We start from the raw sequence: 26,194 nt of genomic DNA on the forward strand, positions 1-26,194 counted from the left end.
TTATTTTGAGGAAGTTTATTGTTACATTTTTGCAATAATAGATGAGGCACGACTATCTCCTGCTTCTCCAACAACTCAATAAAAAAGACAATAATCAAAGATAACAGTGAAGTTAAAATAAAAAAAAAATACAAAAGCCGAAGGTTTTGGAGACAAAAACAACTACAGTCTATGTGTGGGAAAGCTGTGAATGGTTTTAGCCGAGCCTTGCAAATAGTTTCCTTCCCCAATTCCAACGAACCCCAGAACTTCGAGCTGGGGCCTTCCGAGACTGCCCCCGCAAGCACCAGGGACCCAGGGCGCAGCGCCCACCCCACTCTCCATGCAGCTCAGCGCACGCCCCCAGCCCCTCCTGCTTGTGCGTGTCCACTGTGGGCTCAAGGGGCCGGAGCATGGCGCACACGGCCGGTGGGGCAGCGTGGCCAGCGGCAGCTGGTGAGGCACCGACAGAGACCGGCAAGGAGGGTGCACCACGCTGGGGACCGGGCTGGAGGGACCCCAGCCCTCCCTGAGGGAGCCTGCCAAGAGTGCTCCTTTTCCTTTAAGCCACAGTCATGGGCCCGGAGCCTGGCTCACATCCGTCAGTCTGTGAAGCACAACAGGACAGCACTGTTCCTTCCCAGCCAAGGGAACCAAAACGCCAACATCCACGGACACAAAGCCTTGAGCACCGAGAGAGAAAGGCTCTCACATTGTTCCCTCATTAAGAACACTGATAACAAGGATGACTCAGGAGAAGGTTGTGCTCCCTCTCCCTGACCCCAGATGGGTCAGCATCTGCCCCAAGACTCGTGTTTCCCTTGCTTGCTGGAAAGGAGCCAGGAGGGAGATGCGACCGGGACACAGGACGGGGAAGAGGGTGCCCGGGGATGGGGGCCTCACAGCTGTTACTTGGCCACAGTAATGGGCCAGTGCCGGTTAGCGGAAGCAGTCCCAGCACAGAGGACAGACCATCCCAGGAGAGGGACACATGGCGGGACCAGCATGGGATACAGTGTCCTGAAGCCAGGGAGAGACCTGCACAGAGCTAAGGGGCCAAGTGTCTGCCCATGCCCACACTCATGGGCTCGGGCAGCTTCTCCCGGACGAGAGCTACGTCCAGTGGTGTTTGCTGGTGACGTGTGTACACGGATAGAACAGAGACCATGGTAAGAATCAAGATCTCAAGCACAGCTGAGTGGGGACCAGCTGTCCGAAGGCATCGGGGTGGCGGCAGTCTGCAGAAACTCGGAGAGTCTGGGCTTTTGGAAAGGTCAACTGTGGCACTTACCGAGGTCTGCTAGGAATCCTGCCAGTGTTCAGAAGCCTCAGAGGAAGAGGAAGCGCTCTAGCACCTTCCACCTCGCAGACCCCTGTGAGGCCAGGGGGAGGATGGGCGGGTGCGTGTAACAGGCACGCCCCCTGCCGGCACACAGGCCGTGGGGCATTAAGGCAAGCCCACGCCCACCCTCTAAAGCTGGGGGCCCCTGGCCGCATCTCAGGGGCCTGGACCAGGGTCTCTCAGAACTGGCACCAGGTTCTACAAGGCAACGCATGTGCTCTGGGAGGGGCACGGAGACACCTGCTCTCCCGCAAACCACCATCAGGCCAAGCACCCGGGCTCGTCTGTCTCGCGGAAGACTTGCACATTAGAGGGAAAAGCCACCTGCAAGGCCAGCTGTTCGTGTTGTCGTTACCGGTGTGTGTGCGGGCACGTGTGCACAGCCGCCGCGCACACACAGTCCTCGATTAAACGGTGTCAAAGAAGGAATAGTTTCTGTAAAGAGAGAGAAAGCTGTGTTACTAGGTATTACGTGTTAATACCAAAGTGACCCCTTGGATTCTCAGTAGTTTGACTACGCCCCGGGTTCAGTAGCTAACGTCCGAGTGTCCGCGTCCCCGGGCCTGGAGTGCGGCGGCGTGGCCCGTGTGGCCGGCGTGGCCAGTGCGGTGGCACTCCTGAGCCCGGTGCCGGTGGCACGGGTCTGAGAAGCGCCCTGCGGGCCCAGGGAGCTGGGACAGCGGCCGCCGAGGGTGCTGCGGGCGGCGGAGAGGGGTGTCCTCTCACTGCAGCATGATGTCCTTCAGGTTCTCCTGCAGGATGGTGTCCTTCACAGCGTGGAACACGAAGCGGATGTTCTCCGTGTCGATGGCGGTGGTGAAGTGGTGGAAGAGCGGCCGGCTGCGGTTCCGTCTCTTGCGGTCGAAGCCCTGCACCAGGAAGCGCTGCACGTCCTCCAGTCGGTGCGGGTCGCCCTTGAAGTCTGGGAAGTGCTTCTTGATGCTCACGGTCTTGACCTTCTCCACCAGGAGGTCCATCTTGTTGAGGAAGAGGATGATGGAGACGTTGAAGAACAGCTTGTTGTTGACTATGGTCTCGAAGATGTTCATGGACTCCACCAGCCGGTTGGTGCGCCTGTCCTCCATGAGCACCTGGTCGAACTCGCTGGAGGACACCATGAACAGGATCGATGTGATCCCGTCGAAGCACTGGAACCACTTCTGGCGCTGGGACCGCTGGCCGCCCACGTCCACCATCTTAAAAGGGATTTTTTTAATAACGAAGTCATGTTCCACAATGCCCTTGGTGGCTTTCCGTGCCAGCAGAATGTCCTGCTTGCTAGGAAAGTAATTCTGTAAAATATGGGAGAAGGGAGAAGTTGAGCAGGAGAAGAACCTGGGAAAATAAGGATCAAGAGTCCAACAGACTTGGGCAAGAAGCTGAACCAAATGCCCAAAGCCACTCCCATCTGTACCACCAGACACTGGCCACAGAACAGAAGCGAAGGAGGGAATGGCTTGCTTCGAGCGTGCAGAGGCTCCCCAGCCCGCGGCAGGTTGCTGGCGTCCCCGCTGTCTGCTGTAGCCAGACCCTCACTGTGTTCCTGTCCACAGGAGCCGACCACCGGGTCTGTTTCTGCCCACACCCACCTCTTTATTTCCTGACTTCAAGAGCGTGAGCGTTCCCAAACCTTACTGTGAACCAACCTAATCTAGGTTTGCAAAGCTGGCTAGAGTTAGTTGGCCGTATACGTAATGCATCATTCTGGGAAGCCTTCCACAACTGGGGCGCTGCCCAGTTAAAACCTTCCGCGAGCACTGTGCAACCATGTGGGCAGCAGACCTGCTAAAATCCAGACAGGGACAAGGCGGCCTCGGGGTCCAGAGACTGTGCACATGGGCACGGGGGACAGAGAGGCCTCCTGGCTAACGCTGCAGGGAGGGGACAGCGATCCGCACGAGAGGCCCCCACGCAAGAATGATCCAGCTACTTCAACACAGAAACTGGGAGGAAAAGACAGACAAGGGGGAAACCTACAGAGTAGAAGACATTTGAGAGATATGACCCAACTGCAAAGGACAGGCCTTACGAGGGCACGGACTCCAGCCATGCACAGAAACATGCTAACGAGCGCCCTAGGCAGATGCCCGAGTGGACTGGACGGCAGGCGAACCTGGGGCACGCTGAGGTGTCTCCGGAGCAACACCGGCGACAGGGGCAGGGGCCTGGACGGAGCCGTTACTGAGAGACGATATGAGGATGCGTGCGCTCCAGGGAGGGGGTACTGGCCCAGGGGCTTGTCCGATTGTGTGTGTGTGTGTGTGTATGTGTGTGTCCCATCACAAAATGTTAAAGGAAATCCTCTGTTCCCTCACACATCCCTGTGTCCTCTGTGGTAGAGCGAGAATGGGAGGTGGAAACGCTCACAGCGAGCACGGACATTCCCTCTGCTCTGACACAGTCGGGAGCTGACTGAGGGCAAGACGCCACGGCCCCATCCGCGGTCATCGGACGCAGGACACCCAGGGATGCTGTGTGCACCTGCGTGCCGGGGGCCACTCCAGCCTTCACACATGCGCTTCCTACCCCTGGCTCGTGGCTCTCAGGGCGCAGGGTCTGGGGTCTGTACTCACCAGCTGGCCAATCCGGTCCAAGTTATCCAGAAAGTACTTCACCGATTCACCCTGCCATGGAGAAAAACACGCATGACTCAGTCTTGGTGGAGAGCCCTGATTTGGCGACCAGGAGATCACAACGGATCACCTGAGTGTTATTTCATCTCTGTATAATGGGAAGGCAGAGAGACTAAGCGTGTACAGGCATTTTAAAAAAGTAAAAACACAGTCGAAAACATTTTTAAATGCAGTTTCCCCAGGATTCAATTCAGACTGTGTTTTTAAAGCACCTGGGGGAGTCTGGTGACAGGGAGGGTGCCAGCCCCTATGACTGGGCTAATTCTCCCTTTCTAGATGTGCGCACGGGCCGGCTCCCGAGCCAGAAGCTCCCGTGAGCACTCCGTGAGCAGTCCTGCGTGGACAGAGATGGCCCAGGCCACTGCAGACGTGGTGTCTAGAGAAGGCGAATCTTCCACAACAGAACTGGGACCACACACTCTCCAGGTTCTGGAAACAGGCCTAACATTCCATGGCTACTCCCCACGTCCGTACGACCTGATTCATAGCCTTGAGCAAGGAGAACCTTCCGGCTGGATTCCTGTGGTGGAACAGCGAACCCACCGCCCCCCTGGATGCCTTCTGCCCTGAATGCAGATACAGACAGACACTGGTCTCCACCCAACGTGCACCTTACGATCACCCAGGGCCTGCCTCAGGAAAAGCGTTTAGAGGGCTCTCAAACACGGACTGAAGGGAGTGAACAGGGGAAGGGGTGAGGGCACAGGTGCAGCGATTCTCCCCGCAGAAGTGGAACGCAGATGAGTCCTCACACCCCACACGGAGTCCGTGCATGGAGAACACGGCTTCTCACAGGCTCCCTTACGTGGCCCCAGGCACAGGCACACTGTGGATGCCCACATGCGCTTGCACAGAAGTGGGCAGGGGACAGGCTGACGCTCTAGACTGTCATGGAGGAGACACCATCGGGAGACATGGCATTACGGCTCAAGTCTGTGACGTTATATAAAATAACAGAAAACAGATACAATGACAGGAGCAGTCAGCCTCCGACAGGCCTGAAGGAAGACAGTAAAGAGGCAGCTTCCTTCGATGGGAGTCAGCTGTCCTGTTCTATGACGACAGCCTTTGGAGGATTCGCAAGAGCATTTTTAAGAGGGACAGAAACACGCATCACACACACACTCGGGCACAGAGGAAGATTCCCAAATGCAGTTTACCTCCCAAAGATCGGGGTGTGGTAGGTGCAGTCTGCTCTCTGCTCTAGGGACACACTGGCAGGGGAGATGGCACCGGGAGCTCCAGGATGGAACCCTCAGTTCCCGGCACCCAGCCTCTGCCACTCTGCCAGCCGCACCCTTCGGCGCCTGTCCCGTCCAATGCCAGCTTGGGCGTGAGGACAGCCATCTCCGCAGCATGAGACAGCTGGTCTGCTCGTCCCACTGCCTCCCCTGCAGGACAGGACAGCGTGAGGCAGCTGGTCTGTGAAGAGGTCGAGACAAACACATCCAATCCATGACTTCCCCCAGAACCCCGTCTCTCTCAGCCCCCTGCCTCCTGGCCAGAGACTCTGCAGGTGCAGGAGAGCCGATGAAGTCGCCAGTGGTGTCTGTGCGCCTGGAGGCCAGCTGGTGGCAGCCCCTCCCAGCCCAGGCCACCTGGGGCCGCTCTGAGGTGTGCCATGGTGCCAGGCAAAAACAGGAGGAATGTGCTCTGCGACCAGGGCTCGGTGGAGGATGAAGTCACGGCAGTGCCGATGGCCTGGCCAACGTTCTGTCACCATGGCATGACCACCGTCCTGGGGAAACACCGAGACGTGTGTGCCCACCCCATGGCACAGGTGTGAACGGAGAAGTGCTCCTGAGAACGAGCTAAGTATGAAGTACGAGAAAAGAGGGAAAGTTTTCATGTCCCAGTTTGAATGGAAAGATCCCTAGTGAGCTTGAAGTCAGGGTCGCCCCACCTGTGCTCCAATGTTAGCATCCTTTCACTCCTTCATAGGTACAGGAGTTATCTGGGATTCTCTCCACTGCCTACAGGCACATGAGGAGGGGACCCAGTCTCGAGCCTGGCTGGGCTCTTCTTGGTGCTACCTCGTGGGTCCACGTGAGAGCTGTTCCAGAGCTGTCTGTCCATGGAGCTCTCTGTCACGGGGGAGCGGCCAGTGGGGAAGAAGAGGGGAAGCTTGTTCAAACCAGCCCCGCCAGGCTGAGTGGGAGCTGTGGTTGGGGCACTGTGGCTTGCCGTCAGGGACTGGGGTGTACGCAATCACGTTCGACACGCAGCCTACGGAATGATCATTCACACGGGCTTCAAGGTTCCCAGAGTATCAGCCCCTTAAAATGTCCAGGTTTAAATTCTGATGGATCTCCAACCCTGGGGGATGGAGTCATGGAGAGTGGCAGGAACGAAACTGCCCCTGTGGGATGAACCACTCAGCGCCCGCTGCGGGCAGACTGTGCCCCCCAGCCCCATCAGGTGCTAAAAACTAGCCCCCAGGTCCTGTCATTGAGCAGCGGGGCTCTGCGGGGTAGAGTCCCCATGAACGGGGTCAGTGCCCTTATAAAAGAAACCCCAGAGCGCTGTCTCATGAGGACACAGCGAGACGACGTTGTCCGTGAACCAGGAGGGAGCTCTCACCAGACCCTAAGTCTGTGGGCACCTTGACCTTGGGGTTTCCAGCTTCCAGAATATTTCTCACAATCACAGGCTAGGTTATATTTGCCAGAAGACCAAACCAATGAAGACGGCACCTTGTATCACATGTGGTGAAAACAGTCTCGGGGTCCCCTCGGTAGTCACTGTAGTCGCGTGGTCCGAAGAGAAAGAGTATGTGACAAATGGCCTTTTCTAACCCTACCTGGTCTGAAAATCTAAGCCACTTCTTTAACACCATGGGTGCAAGGATCAGACAAGACAGAATCTGCTAGCCTACACACAGAGGCCACCACTTGCTTGATGTCACACCACATGCTTGATGTCACACCACATGCTTGATGTCACACTACTTTCCCGACCCAACTCCCAGCAACACGTGCATTTTCACCACCACCAGCTGGATGGGTCTGGGGGTGCTCGTGGTGGTGAAGAGGGCGGATCAAGCAGCAAAGGGACCTTCTGGGGTGCTTGCAATTTGTGACACAGAGTGGCGAACGCGGCCAAAGACAGTGGCAGGGCGTGGACACGCCACACCTGTAAAGAGAGTAAGCTTTTTGGCCAGTGGACTCTCTTCTTCACAATGTCTTCCCTGGCAGCACCCATGACCCACACCTGACGCGGACTCATCACATGTGGCGGGCTTGCTGCTGCTTTGAAGATTCTGTCCCCACAACCAGCCCCAGCCCCCTATACACCCATCTGTTGTGTGCTGGTGGTCCCGGCGTTATGAACCAGCCCTGTCAGTGGATGTCAGAGGACCTCGTGCACACTGTCCAGCTAATTCAAGACCACGAGAAAGACTCGACTCTTGCAGTGCCACACAAGACCAGGCCATCAAGATCAATATTTCAGGTCGACTGGTCACACCTGTTTTCCAGCTAGAAGTGAGACGCGTTCTCCCACGCCCTTGGTTCAGGTCCTGCTACTTGCTCCCAGTGCCGTGGGCTGAGGGATGCACAGCGGAGGTGAGGGCATGAGGAGTATCCACTGGGTGAGAACCACGCTAAGTGTGAAGGCGGAGACGGGGACATCAAGGGACAGCGGTTACAAAGAGAAACACGACTCTGCACTTGGGGCTGGTGCCCTTTCAGTTTGCAAGTCTATCTCGGCACGCATGAGCCGTCCCTAAAGTTCCTGGACCCGGTAAGTTGATTCTATGTTCCAAAATGGGGTCAGTCACATGGGATGGAGACACGGGCTAGTCAATGGTGAGCCAGAGGACTCGGAAGTTTACTTCCCTCGTTTAACATAACAAATGACAAACACAAATTTTAAAACTGCTGTATATTAGGAACAACAACGATGTATTCGAAAGGTCAGATTTTCCTTCTCGTTACTTAATAAATATCAAATTTAAAACATAACTTCGGCTTTATCCAAAAACCAAATGTTGTTTGGCTAACTAAACGTTTGAATATAGAACTTCTACAAATACTTAAAAAAGATGATCTAACTCCCAAAAGAAAACCCTTCACTTGAATTTGGGATTTGCCAATACCTATGACATCTCACGGGGTCTTGTGAGAGTAAATGGTATCATAGCTGTGACAGTATGGAAGAACATAGAGCATCATATTAATACACATTATACAAACGGAGATTCTCAAATTTTAATCTGGATGCCTATAAATTGTCTGCTGCTAACTTGTAATCCTAAAATATTAGGTACAAGACTCACTATAGCAGCTCTACAATATCCAAAGCCCAGGGAGAACCCAAGTGTCCACAGACAGAAGGAAGGCCGGCTGGACAAAGCACGTTTTCTTCACGCAGGGAGTCAGACGCGGCTGCGGAGAGCGGATGCCTGACACACCGCTATGTGAGAGAAGGGGCAAAGAGAAAGTCTCCTGTGTATAAGAAATGGTGGCAAAATGGAAACAGTCGCTATTTGCTTATATTTCAGAAAGGAGACACCGAAAGATAAACCAGCAAGGGATAAAAGTGGAGAGGTACAGGGAAGGGGAGAACAGGGGAGGAGGCACCAGGGTAGAACAGAGACATCGCGGAATGCATTTTGACTTTGGAACATATTAACATAGACTTTGGAACTCTTAACATAGCCATTCAGGATGTCCCTGTGATTGTGAAGTCCCCCACCCCAGTTCCCAGGGACAGCTGCTCCCTGCCATCCATGACTAAGACCCCAGGAAAAGGTCCAGAGTGCCAGGCCCCACTCATCTGGGATTTTTCTTTCTCTTCAACTTTTAGGTCAAATTCACATAATTAAAAATGCATAATTAAAAAAACAAAATTTTTAAAAATTACAACCACTCAGAATGGAAACCAAACTACAACAAGCGAACCGAACAGTATGTCAAGTGGGGGCAGAGCCCAGGACGCTGGTGGCCTTGCACTTCTGCCCCAGAATGTGCGGGTGTGGATAAAGCCGGCCCAAGGCTGGCTCACGCTGGTGGCCCTGCCTTGCCATTCAGGATGTCCCTGTGCTTGTGAAGTCCCCCACCCCAGTTCCCAGGGACAGCTGCTCCCTGCCATCCATGATTAAGACCCCCGGAAAAGGTCCAGAGTGCCAGGCCCCACTCATCTGGGGTTTTTCTTTCTCTTCAACTTTTAGGTCAAATTGACATAACATAAAACTAAGCACTGAAAGGTGTGTAGAAGGCACCTGGCTGGCTCAGTGGAGCATGCAACTCTTGATCTTGGGGCTGTGGGTTCGAGCCCCACACTGGGTGTTCAGATTACTTAAATCGATAAAACATAAAAAAAACCCATAAAATTCTGAAAAGCAAGTGTATAAATACAGTGGCATATAAAGTACTCACAGTGAGGGGCAACTGCCCACTCGACCTTGTTGGAAGACACTGTTGTCCCCACCAAAGGCAATCCCGCGCCCAGCAGCGGCTGCTCCCCCTGTTCCCCTCAGCAACGTGCGCTCGTGGTTGACCCACGTCGCAGCAGCTGTAAGTGCCTCCCTCCCTTCTCCCCCCCTCCTTCTCTGAATACCCCACAGCAAGCGTGCACCACATGGTGTCCGTGCACCTGCCAGCAGATGGACATCGGGACTGCCTCCAGCACCTGGCTGTGGCGAGGAACGGTGATGCGCAAGTTTTCGTTTGAACACCCATTTTCAATCCTCTTGGGCATATGTTCCACCTAGCAGTGGAATTTCTGGGCCATACAGCAATTCTATGTTTAAGTTTTTAGGACCCATGGCACTGTGTCCTGCAGTGGCCACACCCACTGGCATCCACATCAGCAAAGGTAAGCAGCCTTCCGTCCCCACTGGCACTTGCTAGCCTCCGGGTGTTTAAATTAAAAAAAAAAAAAATTTATTTGACAGAGAGAAAGAGAGATCACAAGTAGGCAGAGAGGCAGGCAGAGAGAGGGGGAAGCAGGTTCCCTGCTGAGCAGAGAGCCCGATGCGGGGCTCGATCCCAGGACCCCGAGATCATGATCCGAGCCGAAGGCAGAGGCTTAACCCACTGAGCCACCCAGGCGCCCCAAGCCTCCGGGTTTTTAACTGGAGCTGAGCTACTGGGTGTGAAGTGTGTGTCACTGTGATCTTGCCTGGCTTTTACAGTGGGGCTGTCTGTACATTAAGAACTTTGCTGGTGTACGAGGAGCTGCTAGGCTCATTCCCGAAACAACTCCTCCAGGTTAGTGGTAAGAAGTACAGACTCAGCCTGGACGACCACAGATTTCGAGTCTTCCTTTTTTTGTGGTGGTCCCTGTGATACAAATGAACTAGAAAGAAATTCCAGAGCATGATTTCAGACATTCTTTCCTCCAGATAAGAAAGCGCCTACCTCAGGGAGTGAGGGAGGCTGGGAGTGGGGGTGGGGAGAAAGAGGGCTCACAGAGTTCCTAAAGGGTTCCATTGCACAATCCCATCTTTGTGATCTCACATGTAAAGAACCTCCAAGTCGTCACTCCAGTCCTCATGACAAGACAAAAGCTGAAAAAGCTGATAATCGACAACCCTTCTTAGATCCAGCCCAGATCTGATGTGATAGGGCAAACCACTGCCCTCCACCTTGGAGAGGCAGTGAATACAGACAGCTTCTTGGGGACAGACAACGTGGCTGGAGCCAGCCATTGACACATTATGCCCGACTTTCACCAGAAAATGACAGCGCCCACTAAAAGGCAAAAATCACAGTCCAAAGAGACATAGCAAGAATTGGAGCCAGACTCTGATATGGCAGAGGGTTTGGAAAGAACAGACTGGGAATTTAAAATAATATATTAAGGGTTCTAGTGGAAACTAGATATATGTTAAGGGTTCTAGTGGAAAAAGTGCACAACATGCAAGAACAGATGGGAAATGCAAGCAGGGAGAGGGAAACTCCTTGACTCATGTGGAAATACTACTAGAAACCAAGAAGAAATCACAAAGTACATTAGAAAATATTTGAAGGGGCCCTGGTAGCTCAGTAGGTTAAGTGTCTGATTTCAGCTCAGATCATGATCTCAGGGTCCTGGGATGGAGCCCTGCACTGGATTGTGCTCAGCAGGACATCTACCAGAGGATGCTCTCTCTCCTCCCTCTGCCCACACCCACGTGCTCTCTCAAATAGACAAAATCTAAAAAAACAAAAACAAAACAACAACAAAAAAACCCCCCAAAACTTTCAGGTGTAGTTAATGTATAATTTAGGGGAGAAACCTGTACCTCTAAATGTTTATATTAGGGATGTAGGAAGTGCTGAATCACTACATAGTACACCTGAAACTAATATAACACTGTATGTTAACTATAATGCCATTAAAATAAAAAATATTAGAAAAGAAAAATGATCCAAAATCACTAACTGAAGTTTCTTTCTCAAAGGGCCTAAAAAGGAAGAGCAAAGAAAACCCAAGGTGAGTAGAAGGAAGGAAATAAAAAAAACCCCACATATCACTGAAATAGGAAATGGATGCACAATGAAAAAAATTAACGGGGCCAAAAGTTGACTCTTCAAAAAGGCCAACAAAATGTGTAACATTCTAGCCAGAGTAATCCAGTAAGAACAAGGGCAATCACTAGCACTGACACTGAAAGGGGAGTTACACTACGGATCCTACAGACATTACAGAGATAGTAAGAGAACATATGTACAACTTCATGCTAACAAACTGGATTTCTTAGATGAAATGGACCGAACTCTTTAAAGATTTTAATTTACCAACAGTGAAACCTGAATAGACCTATATTTAGTTAAAAAACAAAACATGAATTTGTTATAAAAAATGTTTCCCACAAGAAAACCTGAGGCCCAGTGGCTTCATTGGTGAATTCTAGCAAACACTCAAAAGAGGTGATGCTAATCTTGCGCAAACTTTCAAAGAAACCAAAGAGGAAGACTACTTGCTAATGCCTTTCATGAGGCCACCACAACCCTGACACAGAACTGACAAGCATTACCAAAAAAGCAAAACTACAGACCAAAGCCACCTTGCACAGACACAGTATTCTTCACAAAACCTCAGCAAGTTGGGGCATTGTGATTTATGGTAAGAAATGTATATTTGGTCTTCATTCCCTGGCAGGCAGAGCTCCTAAATGCCTTGGGATTTTCCTTGGTGATAAAGAGATAAAGATATCTTTTGTAATTCATAACAAACCCCTTTCAACCTCACCTGTGTTTACATTAAGGGGACTTTTGGAAAGCTCCCAAGGACAGGGGCTGGTCCCCAGAAGAACCAACCTTGGTTTAGAAGACTGTAACTTTCAGCCCCACCCCAACCACTGGGGAAGGGAGAGAGGCTTTGAAGTTGAATCACTTGCCAATGGCCAATGATTAATCAATCATGCCTAGGCAATGAAACCTCCATAAAAATCCCTGATCTATAGGATTTGGAGAGCTTCCAGGCGGCTCAACAAAATATCTCCATTTTTGGGAGGGTGGTGCACCCCAGACTCCACAGGAACAAAAGCTCCTGTGCTCAGAACCCTTCTGGAATGGCACTGCCCTGTGTATCTCTTTGTCTGGCTGTTCAGTTTGTATCCTTTAATACCCTTTGTAATAAACAGGTTAATCTAGTAAGTAAACTGTTTTGAGTTCTTTGAGCCACTCTAGGAAATTAAACCCAAGCAGGGGGTTGTGGAAACCTCTGATTTATAGTCCATGTTGGGAGGCCTAACTAGTACAAAAAACGCAAAAAAGCAGGCAAATAAATAAAAGGCTTAAGAATCAGAAAGGAAGAAATAAAACTGTGCAGATTGCATGACTGGTTGCTGCTCTGTGGACAGTTTCTCTTTCTCTGGGGAAGTGCTAAGGAGATGGCTGGGTAACATGGTTAAGTGCATATTTAGGCTTCAGAAGAAACTCCCAAGCTATAAGCCAGGATGGCTGCGCCATTTTCCATTCCCACCAGCAACGTGGGAGAGGCCTGGTTTCTCCGTGTCCTCACCACCTTTGTTTGGTAGGGCTGCTGCTTTGCTTTTCTGGTTTCTAGCATGTATCTCAGCATGTTTTTGCATTTCCCCTAATCTGCAACGACCCCAGTAGCTGGTGATGCTGAGCATCTTTCCACGTGCTTCTCTGCCACGTGCACATCCTCTTGGGGGAGATCTGCTGATATCTTTTGTCCACTTTCCAGTTGGATTGTTTTATTATTGTTGAGTTTCAAGAATTCTTTATGTATTCTAGGGAAGGATCTTTGGTTAGATGTGTGGTTCACAAATATTTCCCACCTGTAGCCTTACAAGAAGGTCTTTCTGCAGAGCCAAAGTTGTCATTTTGAGAAAATGAAAACTGACTTTTTCTCTCCAAAATGATTTTTTTTCTCTTATGGGTTTCGCATTTGGCATCACGTCTAAGAATACCTCACCCAGCCCCAGGTCCCAGTTGCTACTACGTTCTTTGAACTTTCTGTATGTTGAAGTCTATGCTCCAGTCTACGTTTAACCTAAGGTCCTAAGATTTAGTCCCAGTTCCTTTCCTTTTTCGGTCAATGGATCTCCAACTGCTGCAGCACCACACGTGAGAGGCTAGCTGTCCTTTGTTGGACTGCTTCTGCACCTCTGCCCACATTGGTTGGGCATAATTGCGTGGTGCTAGCTTTGGGTCTGTTCTGCTGGCCCACGTGCCCCTCTCTCCACCAGTACCACTGTGGGGATTACTGCACAGGCCTGCCAGGTCTCGCGAGACCTGAGACACCAATGGCCAGCACTCTATTGTTCACTTTCAAAATTGTTTTAGCTATGCTTGTGCCTCTCCATACAAATTTTGGAATCATCATATTTATATTTACAGAAGTTCTGAGATTTTAGTAGGAACAGAAATCCATATATAAAGGTGGGGAGAACACCGTCCCTCTGGTGAGTCTCCTAATCCAGAAGCGTGATCTGTCTCATCTGTTCAGATCTTCTGATTTCTTTAATGAGTGTCCTGTCTTTTTAAAAATTTTTTTAAGATTTTATTTGACAGAGAGAGACACAATGAGGGTGGGAACATAAGCAGGGGGAGTAGGAGGGGGAGAAACAGACTTCCCACAGAGCAGAGAGCCCAATGTGGGGCTCGATCCCAGGACCCCAAAATCATGATCTGAGCTGAAGGCAGACGCGTAACGACTGAGCCACCCAGGCGCCCATGTCCTGTCATTTTTTTAAAAAAAATTTATTTATTTGACAGAGATCACAAGTAGGCAGAGAGGCAGGCAGAGAAAGCGGGGGCGGGGTGGGGGGAAGCAGGTTCCCTGCTGAGCAGACAGCCCGATGTAGGGCTCGATCCCAGGACCCTGGGATCATGACCTGAGCCGAAGGCAGAGGCTTTAACCCACTGAGCCACCCAGGTGCCCCCTGCCTGTCATTTTTAATCCTGTAAGTCTCGTGTTTCGCTAAATTTATATCAAAGTATTTCCCCTTTTCCTTCCCCTTGTTAATGGTATTGGCAGTTTAAATTTCCGTTTCCATGTGTTCACTGTTAATACACAGAAATAACATTCATTTTTTTACCTGTGCCCTGTAGCCTGTCTGAATTGATTTCACTAGTTCTGTGACTTTTTGGTTAATTCCTTGACATTTTCTATGTCATCTGCCAATTTTTTGGATTTGTGTGTCCAGGTTTCCTTTCTTATATTTGCTGTCTTACTGCAGTAGCTAAAACAGATTTTTTTTTTTTTTTTAAGGTTAAAATCCTCTTCATTGGAAACTGTAGAACACTGGCACAAAAAATTCAAGACCCAATAACTGGAGAGATGTGCCATGTTCACGAATTGCAGGAGCCTCAATATTGTTAAGATTCCAGTTCTCTCCAAATTGATAGAGAGACTCAGTATAATGCCAATCAAAAGCCCAGCAGGCTGTGTGTGTGTGTGTGTGTGTGTGCGCGTGCGCGCGCGCACACGCAGAAAATGACAAGCTCATTTTAAAAACATATTTTTAAAAATGTGACCTAGAGTAACTTAATTTTATAAAAGGAAAACATCGGGCGCCTGGGTGGCTCAGTGGGTTAGGCCGCTGCCTTCGGCTCAGGTCATGATCTCAGGGTCCTGGGATCGAGTCCCGCATCGGGCTCTCTGCTCCGCAGGGAGCCTGCTTCCTCCTCTCTCTCTGCCTGTCTCTCTGCCTACTTGTGATCTCTCTCTGTCAAATAAATAAATAAAACCTTTAAAAAAAAATAAAAGGAAAACATCTCTACAACGCCTGATTTCAAGACCTCCTATGAAGTGGAGCAAGAGTGAGACCGTTCAAAGGAAAGCCGCACAGACCACAGAGGAGAAATGAGAGTCTGGGAATAGGACCTCCCGTAGACGCCAAGTAGGTTTTGACAGTTGTCAAGGCAACTCAAGTGGGAGAAAGGAACATTGTTTCAAAAAATGGTGCTGGAAAGACTGGTGACCTGTATGGGGGGTCGAAAAAGGAACAGAGACTCTCATCCATATCATACACAAAAACTGACTCAAAATGTGCCACAGACCTAAATGTAACAACTAAAACTACAGATTAAAAACAAAAACAAAAAACAAAAAACAACCTATAGGTGAAAATCTTCGCGCTGTTGGGTTAGGAAAAGATGTCTGTGCTGGGAGAGTGTTAAGATGGGCCTCAACGACTTGTGCCTTTGTACGATCTCTTTCCCTCCAGCAGGGGGCAGCACTCCCAGACTGGGCTACTTGGAGCTGATCCAGGGTGGGCCTGATCTAATCAGGTGAGCCTTTATCAAGAGGCACCAAGTTGTGAGAGAAGGGGGCCTACGGCATGGAACCCAGGGCAGCGCCTGGCAGACCAGAGCAGCTGCTGGCCAACAACCAGCAGAATGATGCTCTCTGTCACACAACTCCAAGGAAATGAGCTCTGCCCATGACAGGGGACCTGGGAAAGGCCAACAGATGAAACCACAGCTCCATGGACGCCCGATCTCAGCCTGGTGAGACTGCAAGAGCGGACCCAGTGAACTCCAGGCACAGGGACTTCTGACCTGCATCCACTGTGAGACAGTTCATCAGTGTTGTGGTTTGACCTGGCTTTATCATAACAATTAGGGACATGGAACAGGGCTAGGAAAAATCCAGGAACCAGGAAAGAAAGGGTCACCTTCTCTGGTATGCTCCCAGCTTACCAACAGTGTCTTGGCACGTAGGTACCAAATGCTTGCGGGTGAATGAAGACACGGCTTTTTTCAAAGCAGCATCTCCTAGTGCTAGCTCAGATATTACCTCCTAGGGTAACTCGGTGGATTCCTGCCTTGCGTTTGCTGTCTAGGATCGATCTAGAGAGACTTGCTCCCACACTGGAATGGCAATAGGAATGATTTCTCCTTCTCCTTAGAATAGAGCTGCCTGATTTCCCTAAGACAGACGTTCTAAAACATAGTGAGTGTCTGGAAAAAAAAAACAAACCAAAAAAAACATAGTGAGTGTCTGAAAAATCTCTCGCTAAGTAAGGCATTAATCATTCGTTAACTTGAAACAAAGGGGATGAGTCAGAACGCTGTTTCTTCAGGTTCTTTATGGAAAGCCCCTGTACTCTGACTGACTTATTCAAATCAAACAAAGGAAACTCCTCCCCCAAACGCAGTATCTCCTGAACTATCACTATTGACCGTATTAGAAATGACAACCTGACAAAATTTAAAAAACAGAGGAACAGACAAGCATAAGTCTGGTTAGCTTTCAGAGCGATGACATTGTCACATGCCAAATGTTTTCTGGAAAAGTCCACTGTCCACTCTTGAGTGAACGAGAGTGAAAAAGACACAGGCTATCTCAGTATTATCCTGAAAATCACGTTGGTCTCCGGACCCCAGACCACACTCTGAGAACCACTGCCCCACAGACCTCTGTATGTGTACCAGAATTCCCCCGGCGGCAAGATCGTCAAAGCCGAAGCTAGCAAAGCCCTGAGTTCAAGGGATAACTCACTGGCAGCACCTTCTAGAACAGCACAGGAGAATGAAGAGGAGGGGACTATCACCATCGGCATCAACAGGATGAAACTCAAAATACTACAGTGAATGAAAAAACCCAAGTCCCAGTAAAATATTTACATTCTTCTTGATTTACGTGATGCTTAAAAACTGGCAAAACTGAAAACAACAGTGATTCCAGTAGCTTAATACACATACTGTACTTACTATGTGCCCGGCGCTGATCTGAGGGCTTTACACACAGTAACTCAACCTCAGAACAATGTTTACGGAAGGCACTCCTGTTCTCCTGCAGAGTGGGTAAGAGCAGGCGAGTTCTACGGGTCCTCAGCACTGCTTAGGGTTCCCTCAGTGGTAAATAAGGACGAGAGGAAGGATGAGCCCAAGTCCGGGCAGTGGCGTTCTCGACAGAGTGCGCACGGTGGCTGGCCAACCGTCACCAGTGTTCTCGATCTGAGTGGCAGGTACAGACACGTGGCTCATTCTATTTAAACTGTATATGTGCTTTCAGACCCTCTTCTGCACTCATACAGGATAGGAGCAATACTCACACATCTTACAATTTTAGAAAGGAACAGAGGAAGAGAGACTGAAACGCAGGGAAGGGAGTCCCCCCAGCGGCCGGCTCTCAGCCAAGTACATCCGTCTGTCCAGGGACCGTCTCGAGCATTTCTCCCAGACCCCTCAGTGGGGGTCTGCGTGCTTCCCGCCTGCCCCTCCTCCTGCCACCAGGCTGTCATGGGACTGTAAACACGCAAGCACAACACAAATACTCCATTTAAGAAGTCCGATACGGACCAGACGAGCACCTGGCCCCACACGGTTGAGGAAGGAAGAGTGGAGCAAGGAACAGGTGCCGGACGAGGCAGAGGGTGTGCTCTTGACCCGCGGCCGCCCTGTCCTCGGCCTCGGGCAGCAGTGGGAAACCCTGACAGAGGACTAACCCAGCAGTCATTTGGAATTATTCAGGATTTCCACGTTCGGGAGAGATCACTTCTAGCGAACCAATTCCAAGCAGGGCTGCCGTGTGATTCCATGCCTGATTTGCTCCCAAAGGTCTGACTAGCCCTGGAACGAGTTGGCCCGTCTCTGGTGGCCAGAGTCGTCAACCCTGCAGTGCTCTTCCAGCCGTCCGGACGACACCAGGTTCTCCCCTCTGGGGACAGGGCATTCTTCACCCTGGACCCCAGACCCTCAGGGCCCCCAGGACACAGCACCAGCCGAGCCCTCAGGATGCCTCCCAGAGCCGGTGCAGGTCCCCCCGGGCACCCACCACGCAGTCCGAGAGTCCCCACAGAGCCCCCCAGAAAGCCTGTGGCTGTCCCTTTAAGCCTCCACAGCCCGCCCCCACGTCCCTCCCCCCACTCCTGCAGGCAGCTCATGCAGGGAGCTAAGTTTAGCTCCCACCACTTCCAGTCTTCCCTCCAGGGACATCCTCTGCTGGTGGGGCTGGCTTTCCGAAGGCCCCAGATGCTGGCTTCGCTGGAAGCACTGAGGGGCCTGATGAAGAAGAGCGGTCCGGACCCCAGGAAGGCGGGGACCGCCCCCACGGGCCCCCACGCACAACCGTTCTGGGGAGTGGCTCTTCTGCGGGGACTCTTCCTCACCCCAGCCTATTCTGTCCTCCTCAGTCAGGACAAGGGTGGCCTTGTCAGTCCTCCCAGTCTGTGACTCATTTGGGCCCAGCTTGTTTTGGGCCTGAAACAAGAAAATCAAAACAGAGCCACAACACAACATGGCACCTCAGAGACCCCAACCCATTTCCTCTGCCGCCTGGACCTCGGCCGCAGGAGTCCTTTCCGACTCGGGCTCGCGGAGGAAAACCCGGGCTGCACGGGAGGTCATGGGAGGTTCCCGTCCCAGCCTGTGGTGCCCCTGTCACCCCCCAACCCGAGCTGTCTCCAGGCTGGGACAGAGGCATCCCGGGCCACGGTTCCCAAGGGAGCGACCAGTGCTCAGACAGCTCCAAGGATGGCTGATGTGGAGACAACCCGAGAAACTGTTGATGGAAGGAAAAGTAAAGAAAACCCAGGAAAAAATTATTAACCAGATGTGATGTGGGCTCCACGGAAAGAGGAATCTTAGGGTCTGTTCTGCAGCCAGTGGACGCGACTTTCCCATCCTCCAGAACCGCTGCTCCCTGATGTTTCAGCTCTACGACAGAGGTAACCCCTTCTTCACAGAATACGTGCTTCCAAAGCTGCCTCCAGGCCCTGAACTCAGAAACATTTTCTCTCCATGCACCATTTGGCAACTCCCGATCCTTCTTTGTGTATATGTGAGTTTGCTAACAAAGCAAAACAATCCCATCAACAGTTGCCAGCATGGGGTACTGGGAACCAGAAAGGTGACCGGCACTGTTGTGATAAAAAAGTGAACCAACAGCAACGAACAGGTTGCCGTGGTACTTTTGGTTGTGCTCAGTGCCAAATGGTTCCTTAGATCACAACTCGGGCTCCGGCTCTGGCTCCCGGGGTCCCAGCAGTCGTACCAAACAGTGCCAGAGCCTAAGAGCCACATGGCCTGTCGGGCTGCCCAGCCGTCTGTCCGTGACCAGAGCCTGCCCGTGACCCTTCCCAAACCCCACAAACATCACACCTTCATCCTCATTCCTGCACAACCACCGCCTCTCCCGTCAGTCCCCTAACAACAATCTGCCAGCGGAGAAATCTGTGAAGCAAGACATGCCCCGAATCCTGACTCTAAGCCCCAAACTCTCTGACTCTGAGGCTGGGGGGTAGTGGACACAGGACTCCTCTCGAGGAGGAGTTGTAAGGGCCTGGCAGGTGCCTGGCAAAGGGACGCCACATAGACCCTCAAGGTATGCGAGATCGCCGATACATGGCCGGGTCACTACAACGACTCGCCCAGCCACCGGGCGCGCACTGTCTCATGGAAGCCAAACAATCTAGTTGTTCCCATTCTCCTACCTGAAGAAATCAAAGCTTAGAAGCTCAGTTGCCCAAGGTCGAAACAGCTGCTCAGCCCCAAAGGCCAAGCTGGTAAGCAGCCCGCATGGGGCACAAGGGGTGCCGGGCAAACAGCGTAAGTGACCAAGGACCACACGCCATGCTCCGTTTTCATGACTGAAGTCCGAATGTGCTTCTAAAAAATTCAATTAGAAACGGGAGTGAGGACAGTAATTTCATGCGTCACATGACCCGTCAGTGAGACAGGGCTCAGGGCGGCAAGACAATGAGAGGATAAAGCATCTAACTGGGCAGAGCTTTGAAGCCAACCGCTTCCCCCTCAACGGCAGAGGGAGCCAAAGCCAGGGGGGTCAGGGTGCCTTTGGTGGCGGGATGTTTACCCAGCCTCATCCTCCCCCACCTTGGGCTGAACAAAAGGGAAAGAGAAGTGCCCAATGCAGCTTCCCCTCTGCCAAAAACTGACTCATCTGCAATGCTCCAGCCTGGCTCTCTGGAGCCAAAGGCCAGCTCTGCTCATGGAACCAACCAGAGCTCTGGCTGGCCAGGAGAGGGAGGCAGGGGCAGGAGGCCGGAGGCAGGGGTGCCCCAGACGCGCCAGCTCCTCGTAAAGAGTCCTTGTGCTCTAGGCTCTCACTGCCAGGGCTGAAGGCGGAGGGTTCGGTGCCCTCGGACAGCAGGACCATCGACTCAGCAGCCACCCCCTCCGCAAACACTCTGAAGTCCGCTCTCCTTCCGGAATCACAGAAACACTCCCTGCTGACCAAGTCTGCAGGACTCCTGAGACCCCAACCCCACCACAAAAGCCCATGGAAGCACACAGAGAGGGCAGCGTGCCCAAGGGGACTCGCAGCGGAACCCGATGCCCCGTAGCATGTGGGGGGAGCCGTGGGAGCCCCAGGCAGAAGGACCGTTGGCGTGCACTCGGCACAGTTTACATGTCTCCTCTGGCAGACGACGCTCAGAGCTCCAGTCCAGGTAGCCCACAAAGGGCTTCCTCCTCTGGCCATGCCTGCTGTCTGAGTAAACACTTGGTCTGAAAAAGCTCCCCGAACTCCTTCACCTTGGCTACAGGGCAGTTCTGCCAAGGGGGATGAACCCCCTATACGTGTGCACAAACTTGTTTTTCAATTTTGCATCGTCCTATGATCTAAAGCTAGCTCAAAACAAAAGAGAATTTTTCCAAAGTCTAAAATACCTGGAGAGAGCCATGCAAAGATTTACATTTTCCAGATATGCATCATAAAGATGATTCTGGAAGCAGGCAACGACTGGTTACTGTGTTAACTCTCCGGTTGTGCCAGGGAAGTTAAACACATGGAACCCTCACTAACTGCTCTTAACAAAACAAAACAAAAAAAAAGATAAAGAAAAAAAAATCACAGTAGTAAACCTCTACCCTAAAAAAGATTACCTTACAAAAACCAATTGAGCAAAATGATCTTTATTTAGGTTCTGGTTTGTCACTGAGGGAGACTGTTCAGTACCAGGTGAGCTGGTCAAAGCCACCTACAAAAGCAACGTTCAGGTGAAGGCAAGAGGAAAGTTTATGTAATTATTTCTGTGAAACCGATCTGTTAAGCAATTTGGAGGTTAGACCTCAGTAACTAAGGGTCCTGATCAACCCCCTGGTTTTTTTTTTTTTTTTTTTTCCTCTGTAGGGGAAAACTGGATGTGAAATAAACATCCAGTTCACTTTCTGCCTTTAAGAATCAGCACCAGGGGCGCCTGGGTGGCTCAGTGGGTTAGGCTGCTGCCTTCGGCTCGGGTCATGATCTCAGGGTCCTGGGATCGAGTCCCGCATCGGGCTCTCTGCTCAGCAGGGAGCCTGCTTCCCTCTCTCTCTCTCTGCCTGCCTCTCCGTCTACTTGTGATTTCTCTCTGTCAAATAAAATAAATAAAATCTTAAAAAAAAAAAAAAGAAGAATCAGCACTAGCTGGGGGCGCTTGGGGGGCTCAGTCGGTGAAGCGTCTGCTGTCTGTGAAGCGTCTGCCTTGGGCTCAGGTCACGATTCCAGGGTCCTGGGATGGAGCCCTGTGTCCGGCTCCCTGATCAATGGTGAGTCTGCTGTTTCCTCTGTGTCTCCCTCTCTCCCTCTCACACACACTCCCAAATAAATTAAAAAAACAAAAATCAGCACCAGCCAGAGGGTTAGAATTTAGACCTCACGAGCCAAGTGCCACCTACTGGAGTGTGCTCTTCTTGGGATGCCCACAAATGTGCATAAACCCCAATTCAGGCTACCTTTGGGGTACCTCCTTAGAACAACATCACAGATTTGTCCAGGAACAGAGCCAAGGGAAACGCAAGCCACCCACAGCCTGAGCAGCAGGAACCTCCGGGACAAAGGGGACATTTGAAAGGTGTCAATAAATTGCTTCTCAAAGCAACATGTTTTCCACCTCAAATGGAGAATTTTGCTTGATATTTCCAAAAAATGTTTTTAAACCCAGTAAATAAAGGAGTGAACTGTAGGGTTATTTCACAAAATCTTGCTTCTTAAAGCTCAGGGAAGACACACTTATTTTATCACATTCTGCCTGAAACTAGTGAACAAAGTTCCTTTTAAGAACAGAACATTCATGGAGAAGACAAAGTATAGATTTACTTAAAAAAAAATAAAAATAAAAATCTGCCCCAAACTAGAAAGTTCTGGTGATCAGCGTCTGCTGAGGCAGAAATGAGCACTAATGATGGGTCTGGTCCTGATCCCTGTGCTCCGCTGAGTTGACCTGGGAAGGCTAACTCACTGCTTGCTTTCACTAGAGGGATCAAACTCACTCTCCGTAAGAGATCCTAAAATCTTACCGCAAAAATCACCTCCAAAGAGCCAAACTTCAGCTTTCTTGGTGGCACCTTTAATACAGATTTTCTTTTAAAAGGCTGCCTAAGAATGTTTATGGTGGCATCTTTCTTAACAGCTGGAGAATGGAAACCATCCCCATGTCCATCACACACAGGGGAAGAGAGAGAACGTGGTTCATCCACATCATGGACTACTTACTAGTCAGTGAGGAAAATGAAGAACGTGCCGCCCCGGGCTAAAGCAGGAGGGGACCCCAAACATGTCGTGTGGAAGGAAGGAAGGAAGCAAGCCGGACACTACAGGCCAAATACTGCATGACCCCATTCCAACGAAGTATCCAGAAACTCGACGGAGGCAGAGAGTGGACGAGGGGCTGCCTGGGGCTGTAGACTGGGAATAGGAATACATGGGCACGAGGGACCTGATTGGGACGACGGAAAGGCCCTACAACTCACGGTAGTTAAATCTGCTAAAAGTCACTGAATAGTACCCTTGGAAAAAGCTGCCTAAAAAGAAAAAAGTTTCCATGAAACCAAGTTATTTACTCAAGAATGCTCCTGTTTTGCTCACACTGAGAATTAGTCCTCTCCGTTCAGGTCTAAGAACTAAGTTGGAGGCTCAAAATTTTCATGGCAGGTAAAGCTTCAGTTATAAAGTGGGTTATGGGGCTGTTTCCATCTTTATTAAACCGCCGGTATTTAACAAAACAGCCGCAGGAAGTTAAACAGACCCTGAACGTCAATTAAAAGGATCTTGAGTTAGTAGCCCCACATGGAGCGACAGGCGTCTGCGTGTTCCCCTCAAAGGGCTGTGCCCGGCCCAGGAAGCGGGGCATAGACACGGCAGGTCCCCGGAGCAGAGCTACAGTCCGTAGCATCTCCCTGTGCTGATACAGTTCTGGCTTTGTAGAGCCCCCTAAAAAAGGAAGGCAGAAGCCAGGTGTGTGGTTTGGTATAGCTGCTAGTCTGGGGATTCCTTTTTTCAAGGGCATCCTCTCTGACAGCACTTGCTTCCCTGAGGAAGGTCTGCGTTAGGAGGCCACTGCTGGGCTCCCCTCCTGCAGGACAGGTGCGGACACCCCCAGCCCAGAAGCAAGGCCGGCTGTGTTTTATGTGTTCTTCTCACATTTATTTACTGTCAGACTCGTTCTTCCTGTAAGACTAAAACTCTACCTTCCTTTATTTTATTTATAAAGATTTTTATTTATTTATTTGACACTAATAGTGATCTACTAGTAGATCACAAGTAGGCAGAGAAGCAGGCAGAGAGAGAGGAGGAAGCAGGATCCCCGCGGAGCAGAAAGCCCAATGTGGGGCTCGATCCCAGGACCCTGGGATCATGACCTGAGCTGAAGGCAAAGGCTTTAACCCACTGAGCCAGCCAGGCGCCCCTCCTTTATTTTATTTAAAGGTTTTATTTATTTGACACACACAGAGAGAGACACACACATAGCAAGAGAGGAAACACAAGTAGGGGGAGTGGGAGAAGCAGCAGGCTTTTCACTGAACAGGGAGCCCGATATAGGGCTCGATCCCAGGACCCTGGGATCATGACCTCAGCCAAAGGCAGCTGCTTAACGACTGAGCCACCCAGGCAACCTGACCTTCCTTTAAATATGAGGGGAAATAAAGCCTTCTTCACAATGTGTCTTCACGAAAAAAGGGGACAAAATTGTTACCTTTATAATTTACTAAAACCATTTTGGCATCTGATGGGAACTATGTCAGGACCTATGTGTGTCACAACTTCGGGGCAGACAGATGGCAAAGATTAGAAAAAAGCATTCAGACACAAAACTGTATGAGAAAGAAGGTGGGGGGAGAGGTGGAGGGAGGAGGGGTGAGAAAGGGAGAGAGAGGAGGGAGGGAGGGAGGAAGAGAGGGAGCGAGCTCTTCGGCAGTGGGTGAGGAGGAAGGCAGTTCTCAGAACACCTCTGCGACTTTTCTTTAAATTCAAAATAATCTCAAAGAGTTAAAAGAAATTATAACCGGAGATCTTTTATACTTGTGCTGTTGGAGGAAGGTGGCTAACAATACTTCGGAAAGCCTAGTCAATGCCTACTGGGAGTCTGTTTCTAGAAACTCATCCATAGGAAGGACGGGACGATGCCATGTCTGCAGAACGGCCGCCTTGGGGACTCCCAGATACAACAAATCGTGTCTGCTGGTTGTGTATTTAACTGTCGCATAAAGATGTTGCAGGAAGAGTCCAGAGCTCTCCCCGCAAAGGTTGCGGTGCCTTTTCTAGAAGTCTCCCAAGGCTGCCGCACTGGTCTCCTCGCCGGTTTAGGGCTCACGGTGATATGCCCCCGACATTCCTTGGGATCTGCTGACCAGGCTACAGTGGAGACTCTGGGTGACCTTATTCGGTCAGTTACCTAAATCCTCCAGACCATGGTGGAGCTCGGCCTTCATTCGGACTTCAGGCCTCTCTCTGCTGCATCTGGGTATCAGGTTGTACTGTTGCCAACATCCCCATGAGTTACTTTCTCTACCATGGTTCAGGGATCCACAATCACGCTAAAGAATCTCCTCTCATTCAAATATTTTGCTAAAACCATAGCCTTTAAAAAAGTTCACAAAATTAACAAGATTTCATTCTAATATTCGTAGTTGAGGGAAAGAAACCCAAAGCATTTCTACCGCACAGCCCACCAGCTCGTTTAATCAAAACCAAGGCCCAGTGCTCGCTTCGGCAGCACATATACTAAAAAAAAAAAACCAAGGCCCACCCTCTGAGCTGGGGCTGCGAATGAACGCATCCGTCTCTCTTGGCTCCTCTTTGCAAGGCTGAGGGGAGCTGTATTTTTGGCCCCAGCTGGGTACTGGGCAACATCTGAAGTACCTCTCATTTCTCACAGCACGTGCCAGCGAATCCTGATGGGAATGCTAACTGTAATTACTGCTGCCCTTGCTCTGCCCAATCCTCTTAGTGAATGGAGACCCTGGAGATGGAAGGAAGCATTAATTATCTCAGATGCTTCTGTTCAGGCTGAGTGCAGGAAGTGCCGAGGCAGGTCCACTGCATTCTGTATGGTGACGAAGTGACAATCTGCAAGCCCAAGAAAATGGGGATCCTTCCTGAAGGAAAAGGAGGTACAACCCCTGGAACCCCAATTAAGTTTCCCCCAAATTTTCGCCCCTGACATTTATAATCACTTTTGGGGAAAGGAACATTCACTTTGCCAGGCTGATGGCAAAAGTCCAAACAAGAAGATTTTGCTTAAAGAATGAATGGGCAGGGATAAGTGGGTACTCGCTAAACTCCAGAGCTCAGTGAAACACTAGCCACATGGAGGACGGCTCAGAATGGAAATATCCAAGAATCCTCTGAGATCCGCCCTTCAAAATCATGGACAGAAGACACAGGGGAAAAAAAGATTAGAATGAAATCAAATGCTAATAGTGATCATTTCTTATCTCTTCCATAATTGTTGTAATGCAGTTATAGACATTTAAAAAAAATTCATTCATTTATGGGGCACCTGAGTGGCTCAGTCGGTTAAGCATCTGCCTTCAGCTCAGTTCATGATCCCGGGGTCCTGGGATCAAGCCCTGCATCAGGCTCCCTGCTCAGCAGGGAGCCTGCTTCTCCC

At 50.7% G+C, this 26,194-nt stretch overlaps 1 protein-coding gene across 1 annotated transcript in view; it reads right to left on the reverse strand.

The window, feature by feature from the left end:
• GNA12 (G protein subunit alpha 12) overlaps positions 1–26,194 on the reverse strand; it is a 98,688-nt gene continuing 72,494 nt past the window's right edge. The window contains exons 3-4 of the mRNA XM_044234034.1: positions 3,895–3,945; positions 1–2,613 (exon numbers count right to left, since the gene is read on the reverse strand). Of these exons, the coding sequence (XP_044089969.1) occupies positions 2,044–2,613; positions 3,895–3,945 (621 nt within the window). The 3' untranslated portion in view covers positions 1–2,043. The remainder of the gene's footprint in view (positions 2,614–3,894; positions 3,946–26,194) is intronic.

This window comes from Neovison vison, chromosome 14, assembly GCF_020171115.1.
Source record: "Neovison vison isolate M4711 chromosome 14, ASM_NN_V1, whole genome shotgun sequence".
Lineage (NCBI taxonomy): Eukaryota > Metazoa > Chordata > Mammalia > Carnivora > Mustelidae > Neogale > Neogale vison.